At 62.3% G+C, this 6,943-nt stretch overlaps 1 protein-coding gene across 2 annotated transcripts; it reads left to right on the top strand.

Moving 5' to 3' along the window:
• The first annotated feature begins 859 nt into the window (after positions 1 to 859).
• Positions 860 to 5,334, top strand: ULK3 (unc-51 like kinase 3). 2 transcript variants are annotated; one of them, XM_052808769.1, is made up of 16 exons: positions 860 to 988; positions 1,223 to 1,363; positions 1,571 to 1,691; positions 1,808 to 1,912; positions 2,004 to 2,147; positions 2,240 to 2,322; positions 2,410 to 2,565; positions 2,647 to 2,752; positions 2,883 to 2,923; positions 3,058 to 3,160; positions 3,274 to 3,338; positions 3,462 to 3,540; positions 3,632 to 3,672; positions 3,752 to 3,799; positions 3,882 to 3,936; positions 4,212 to 4,443. In XM_052808769.1, the coding sequence occupies exons 1-16, from the start codon at positions 887 to 889 to the stop codon at positions 4,226 to 4,228; spliced, it is 1,407 nt and encodes a 468-aa protein (XP_052664729.1). In that variant the 5' UTR covers positions 860 to 886; the 3' UTR covers positions 4,229 to 4,443. The 2 variants fall into 2 exon arrangements, with proteins under 2 accessions (XP_052664729.1, XP_052664728.1); XM_052808768.1 differs by having other exon boundaries at positions 3,632 to 3,799; positions 4,212 to 5,334.
• The last annotated feature ends 1,609 nt before the right edge of the window (positions 5,335 to 6,943 follow it).

Genomic DNA, 6,943 nt, shown 5'->3' on the forward strand with positions numbered 1-6,943 from the left:
AGAGGGAGAAGGGATCAGCAGGGGCTTGAGAATTCACTGTACCCTTAAACAAGGGGAGGGAGGGGAAAGGGGTGTTTTGACTTGCCAGCTCTGCTGTTTGGGAGCAGCGGCACTGAAGACACCAGCTCAAACACCATGCGGTGCCTGCGATGTCCTTCTCCAGCTAACCTTGAGAGCCTGCCAGCCGAGAGCATGAATGAATCTTTCTCCAGGGACAACTCCTCCCTGCCTTCCTCCTCCCATGTATTATGTTTTTTTCAGCTGGGAAAGAACTGGTTTGACTTTTTTTTTTTTTTTTTTTTTTAAGCTGGGAAAGAAGTGGTTTGATGTGTGTTTAGCTTCAAAAGCTGCGTCCTGAGATGGCATGTCCCTTTGGATGCGGATGAGGTGCAGGGCTTGACGTGCCAGTTGTGGCAAGGTGTGATGGGGGGCGGTTTCCTCCCCCCCTGCTCTCCAGCCTTGTGTGCGTATCGGTGTGGGAGCGGTGGGGGGCTCTTACTTGCAGACCTGACTTTGTGCTGCCCCTCTCTGTCCCCCCTCTTTGCCCAGGAGGGGGATTGGATTTTGTGCCCCCATGCTTCGCTGGCAGAATGTCCGCTGGGGGGCCTGCCCGGTGCCCTCCCAGCCTCCTCATCCAGAAATTGGCATTGTCACACCCCCTTCCTCCTGTATTATTTTTTTTTCCCCGCGTCTGATCTTTTAATGTAAAAAAAAAAAAAAAATTAATAATAAAATGTATATGTGCTCAAAATAAAATCCCCCTTCTGCCTTGGGGAGCGGGGGGCGTGGCCGGGAGCGGGGGCGTGGCCAGGGCCGTGGCGCGCCGGGAAGGCGGAAGCGCGGCCGAGGGCCGGGGCTGGGGCCGGGGCCGGGGCCGGGGGGGGCCATGGCCGGGGCCGGCTGGGCCCCGCCGCGCCTGGACGAGTTTATCCTCACCGAGCGCCTCGGCGCCGGCACCTACGCCACCGTCTACAAGGCCTACAGGAAGGTAGTGTCCCCGTCGTCCCGCCCCCCCCCCCCCCATGGGACCCCCCCCCTTTTACAGCCCTCCATACGGGCTGCCATCCCTATAGTACCTATATGGGACCTGTCACCCCCCTTGGCAGCGATTTCTTCCCCCTCCTCCCCAGTCGGGACCCCCCCGGCAGACTGGGGAACGACCCCCAGCTTGGCTGTTTGGGGGGGGGGGGGGGAGCTCCAGGGTTGGCTTCCCCCTTGGCAGAGGGACACACGGGAGGTGGTGGCCATCAAGTGTGTGAGCAAGAGGAGCCTCAACCGGGCATCGGTGGAGAACCTGCTGACGGAGATCGAGATCCTGAAGACCATCCGCCACCCGCACATCGTGGAGCTCAAGGACTTCCAGGTGGGGCTGGGGGCTTCCCGGGTCGGTGGGGGGGGCTGAGCCAGCAGTAGTCCAGCTCGGGTCCTGGGGTCCATCTTGGCTCCCCAAGGGTGTATCCATGGGGCTCCGTGCCAGCAACTGGGCAAACCAGTCCAGGCGGACCCTGTGTGGGTGGGATACGCGGTGGGACCGGCCGGGGCGGCGTGACGGGGTCCTCTTGGCTCGCAGTGGGACAGCAACCACATCTACCTGATCATGGAGTTCTGCGCCGGGGGGGACCTCTCCCGCTTCATCCGGATGCGCAGGATCCTCCCCGAGAAGGTGGCGCGTATCTTCCTGCAGCAGCTCGGTGAGGGCCCCCTGCCCGGCTCCTGCACTGGCTTTGTTGGGCATCCTTCCCAGTGATTTTGGGGGGGCAGGGCTGCGGCGGTGTCCCCCCTGCCACATGCCTATCTGCCCACCCAGCCTGCGCCCTGAAGTTCCTCCACGACCGCAACATCTCCCACCTGGACCTCAAGCCGCAGAACATCCTCCTGAGCGCTCCGGAGAACCCCCAGCTGAAGCTGGCAGGTCAGGGCAGGTCCCCAAGGAGGGGCTGGAGGTGGCAATTCCTTCTCCCCCCCGCCACCGCCACGAGCTCTCCTCACCCTCTCCCCCGCAGATTTCGGGTTTGCACAGTACATGTCGCCGTGGGACGAGAAACACGTTCTGCGGGGCTCCCCGCTCTACATGGCCCCCGAGATGGTGTGCTGCCAGCAGTACGACGCCCGGGTGGACCTGTGGTCGGTGGGCGTCATCCTTTACGGTGGGCTTTTGCTTTTATCCCCCCTGGGAGTTGACTCGGGGCTGGTTTCCCCCTCTCCATCTCCCCCCACTGCTCCCTTTCCCCCCCCGCAGAAGCACTTTTCGGGAGGCCGCCCTTTGCCTCCCGCTCCTTCGCCGAGCTGGAGGAGAAGATCCGCAGCGACCGGGCTGTTGAGGTAATGCAGGATGGGACGGAGCCGGGTGGGTTCTCGCAGCCCGGGGCTGCGGCAGGGCTGGTGGTCTCAGCCCCCTTCCCTCCCCAGCTGCCCAGCCGGCCCCTGCTCTCCCCGGAATGCCGGGATCTCTTAGGACAGCTCTTGGAGAGGGACCCTTTGAAACGCATCTCCTTCGAACGCTTCTTTGCCCACCCCTTCGTGGATATGGAGCACGTCCCCGGCCCCGAGAGCCTCTGCAAGGCGGTGAGCTGGGTGCTGGGGTGCCGGTCCCTGGGGATGCAGGGGGGCAGAGCCCTGAGCCCCCCCCCACTTTGTGTCCCCCAGACCGACCTGGTGGTGGAGGCGGTGAAGAAGGATCAGGAGGGGGATGCCTCCGCCGCCCTCTCCCTCTACTGCAAAGCCCTGGAGTATTTTGTGCCAGCTCTGCACTGTGAGTCCACCCCGGGGGGGCTGCGTGGGTCCCGGGCGGTGCTGGGTGCATTTGCGGGGGCAGACAGCACCCCGGGGGAGGCCGGTTTGCAGCCCACCCACCCCAGCGTTCGGTCACTCTCCCCTGCCAGATGAAAGCGATGCTCGCCGGAAAGAAGCTATTCGAGCCAAGGTGAGTCAGAAATCCCTGGGGAGGTGGGGGACAGCATCCCCCCCTGGCTTAGCTCGGCAAGATGCCGCCCCATCCTCTGTTCTCCGTGGTGGGGGTCCCCTCATTCTCTGCCCCCCCGCCCCGGCTGTGGGCAGGTGGGGCAGTACATCTCCCGAGCAGAGGAGCTGAAGGCGTTGGTCACCTCCAGCAACAAGAGCCTCTTGCAGCAAGGGAACCCGGCCAGAGAGCTCCTTAAAGGTAGTGTTTGTTGGGGACCCCCCCGCAATGTCAGAGGGGGAAGGGGACACTCAGTGGGGTTTTGGGCTGAAGGGTGTCCCGGGGGTGCTCCCCACTGCACCATTCCCTTACAGAGATGGCCAAGGACAAGCCTCGGCTCTGCACCGCGCTGGAAATGGCTTCTGCTGCCATCGCTAAGGTGAGTGGTGGATGTGGGGGGTCCCCTCTCCCCTCGAGTGGAAGGGGAAAGGGCAAACCCAGGTGGGGAGGGACCCGGTGTATCCCCCCCAGCTGCAGCCGGGCCCCCCGGGGTCTGTTGCAGGAGGAGGAAGGCAAAGACGACGGTGACACCCTGGAGCTCTACCAGCAGAGCCTGGGGGAGCTGCTGCTCCTCCTGGCCGGTGAGTTGTGACCGTGGCGGGTGCTGCGGGGGCAAGGGACGCATCCCGCGCCCGCGGCTGATCTGATGGCACGTCCCTCTTCCCTCTGCAGCGGAGCCCGCAGGGAGGCGACGGGAGCTGCTCCACACGGAGGTGAGTGCCAGCCGTGGGACAGCGGCGTGTCCCCGTTGGCGTGGCTTTGAAGGGATTTTCCTCCCTCTCTCTCTGCCAGATCCAGACCCTGATGGCCCGAGCCGAGTACCTGAAAGACCAGATGAAGGTAGGGCTGCTTAGTGGGGGGCTCTGGAGCATGCTGGGGCAGGAGGGGTTGCAGGCTGGAAAATGATCTTCTGCCCCGGCAGATGCGGGAGGCACAGTCCCTGGGCAAGGAGGCGCTGGCAGAGCCCGTCCGGAGCAGTGAGTCCCTTTTTCTGTCCCCTCTTGTCCCATCAGAGAGGGTTTGGTGAAAAGGGCCTGGGGAAGCGTCCCCCCTCGTGGCTGCGGTCCTTGTGGTGGGGAATATCCCTACAGCTGCCACAGCCACGGGGGTATTCCTGCCTGGGGGTAATCCTGACTCCGCACGCCCTCCTTTCCCCCCAGCCTGGGCTCATCCGTGCCCGGGAGCCCACCCGGGCTGGGTGACAGTGGTGTGTGCAGCCGAGTGAGTGCCCTCTGTGCCCCCCCCGGCACAGCCTGTACCTTGCAGTGATGCCCAGGAGCCGGCCGGCGGGACGCTGCTCGCCGCCCTGGCACTGCCGTGCCAAGAGATGCCGTCGGCAGGGCGGAGGAAAGACGAGGCTTTCGTCCCGACCGCATCGGGGTAGCCGCCTCGGGGGGCTCCCCCTTGGGGCTCCCACCCCCAGAGGGTCCCACGGGGGGGTCCACGGGGCCATCTGCTCCTCTGCCCGGGCGCTGGCGTCATTTCCCGACGGGCAGAGTCCCCTCCCAGCCCTACCTCGACCGTCTGCTGCCGCAGCCTTCCCTGACAGTGGCAGGCAGGTTATTCCACTCTAATTCCCTCCGCTGGCTGTGACGGGCTGCGTATTTTTATCCTGGCACCGGGCTCCGGCAGAATATCCCCCCCTGCCAGTCGCATACGTCTCTTGCCTTTTCGGCTGGATGTTTCTTCCGCCTCCCAAATTCTTCTGGGGGAGCCCTGAGCGTACGCGCAGCCCAGACCCAAAAAATACCCGCGGTAGCTCCAGGCTGGTGGTGACGGCAGCAGGCAGGGGGTCGGGGTCGCTGCCTGCGCCTGCCCTCCGCTGTGCCTTTCTCACGCAGCAACTACCTCTCCGTGCCCACCGCTGCTCGTCCAGCCTCGAGCACCCAATTTCACTGTCCCGGGCCAGCCATACCTCCCTCTCGCTGCTAGAGCGTTGGGGTCGGGGCTTTTGCTTCCTAAACCCGCCTGCACTGGAGTCTGGCGGGGACTGACGCCTTCATCATTTGTGTCATGAGGTGTTGGCAGTGCTCAGCAGGGACTAATTGTGCATGCTCCTCCGTGGGTATAATCGTCGAGTAAAACAGATGAGCAGAAATCAATCACCTTCAGGGACAGAGTCACACGGCTGCAAACGGCAATACCTCCCCGAAGGCAGGGCCTCGGCGTCCTGCCTGCTCTGCTCCTCAGGGCTCTGACAACTCAAATATCCAGATTATGTTCCCAGGAGCACCCCCCCAGCCCTGCAGAAGTCACTTTTCTGGGGTGGTGAGGTCTGCCTGCCCTGCAAAGCAAGGGACTTGTCTCGATATCTACTGTATTTCAAGGGAATGTAATTTATTGTCTTTAATAAACACTTTTTTTGGTTTCTCCAACTCCTCCAGTCTCGGGTTTGTGCTTTAAGACCCAGGAGGGGTCTCCAGCCAAGCCCAGGACCGAGAGCCATCCCGGGGTGCCTGGAGCCATCAAGGAGGGCTGGGGACCCCTCGTCTCTGTCCCCTTGCCCAAGACCGGAGCCACGGGCTCCCCTCCTCTCCTCCAGCCAGCACTGGCTGGGAGTGCCCTACCTCCCCGTATTCCCTGGGGACACGAGGCAGCCAAGGCAAGGTTTGACCTTGTTTTCCATTCAGATCTTTTTTTTTTCATGTGTGTGTGTGTGTGCGCGCGTGTAAAACATCGAGCAGAACAACATGAAAGGTTACGTAAAATCATGTTTTCTCCAATAGGTTTTTACGGTGGGTGAGGAGCGGTTGGGCTGGGCAGGGAGGTGTGGGGGAAAGGCAGAGGGGCCAGAGCAAATGCTGGGATGATTTTTGGGGGGCCCCAAGGATGGTCTGAGCTGTGACCCCAGCAAAGCTCCTCCTGAGACTGCCTTCGCCCCAGATGCTGCCCCATAACCTGGTTTCTTCCCTGCCCCCCCCCGCAGCCCCAGCCTTTAGTCCTTTGCCGGCTGCTCCATGCCCAAGCCGTTGGAGAGCTTCCCAGGCGGATGTGGCAAGGCATTTTTATGTCTTTTTTTTTTTTTTTTTTTTATTATTATTATTATTCTGAGCAGAGATTATATCCTGAGGCTTTAAAGAGCTTTCAAACCCCCTGCCCTCCCCCGGCCCGTGGCTAGCGCGGAGCCGCTGGGGATGGCTGAACCGGCTGGCTGCGGCAGCCGGCGCGGATAATCGCATCTGCCTTTACGCTCTGCCGAAGACGTGGGCCGAATCTGGAGCCTTTTGAAGTGGGGAGAGACTCCGGCCGTTTCCCCCGGGGGAGGAGGGTGATGGAGCTCGGGGTGCCCCAGCTTTGCGTCGGGGTGGATGCGAGTCTTTTCTGCGTCAGGGCTCGCAAAGCGCTGCCCAAATATCGCTCCCCGGGCAGGCTGAAGGGAAGGAGGCACGAAGCGAGCAGTCGGCAGTCCGGCAGCACGGGGCCGGCTCCGGCGGTGGCTTTTCTCGCTTGGCATGGCTTCGGCTGCAGCGGGCAGGAGGGACGGCTGCCGGGCTCCGGCTGCCTTCTCCCATCGGCGTCACAGCAAAGCCCGGTGGGGACGCGTGCCGAAGCCGTGCTGCCTCCTCGCACCGTCCGGCCCTTGCGAAGGGCTATTCCAACCCGGAGCCTCTCGAGCATCACTCGTGGGGTGGCTCTTGGGTCCGGATTGTCACCCAGAGAGGGACATGGGGATGGCAGATGGGTGTATTGCCCTCCTTGTACCAGTCCGTGGGTTACTTGGTGATGGGAGTTCAAATGCTCAATGGGTTTTAAAGAAAGAGAGGGTTGGGGAAAGCTGGGTCAGCGTGTGGAGCCGGTCCTGGGTTCTCCCCCGTGCTCTTTAATCCGGATTAATCCCCGTAGCTGAACCAGCAGCACAGCGATGCTGCAGTGGGATAGATGGGGCCGTCCCTTCCCGCAGCAGCTCACAGGGAGATTTAATTGCCTGCAAAAAGAAAAATGAACCATTCAGCGGAGATTCCCCCATCCTTTAATGGCGGTTCA

This window comes from Harpia harpyja, chromosome 14, assembly GCF_026419915.1.
Source record: "Harpia harpyja isolate bHarHar1 chromosome 14, bHarHar1 primary haplotype, whole genome shotgun sequence".
Taxonomy (NCBI): Eukaryota; Metazoa; Chordata; class Aves; order Accipitriformes; family Accipitridae; genus Harpia; species Harpia harpyja.

What these genes read in the sequence shown, in the direction of transcription:
- ULK3 (XM_052808768.1), top strand. Translation starts at nt 887, where the DNA reads ATGGCCGGGGCCGGCTGGGCCCCGCCGCGCCTGGACGAGTTTATCCTC. An exon ending in ACCTGAAAGACCAGATGAAG is followed by an intron (nt 3,800 to 3,881) that starts GTAGGGCTGCTT and finishes CTGCCCCGGCAG; the next exon opens with ATGCGGGAGGCACAGTCCCT. An exon ending in GGCAGAGCCCGTCCGGAGCA is followed by an intron (nt 3,937 to 4,211) that starts GTGAGTCCCTTT and finishes CCCCCGGCACAG; the next exon opens with CCTGTACCTTGCAGTGATGC.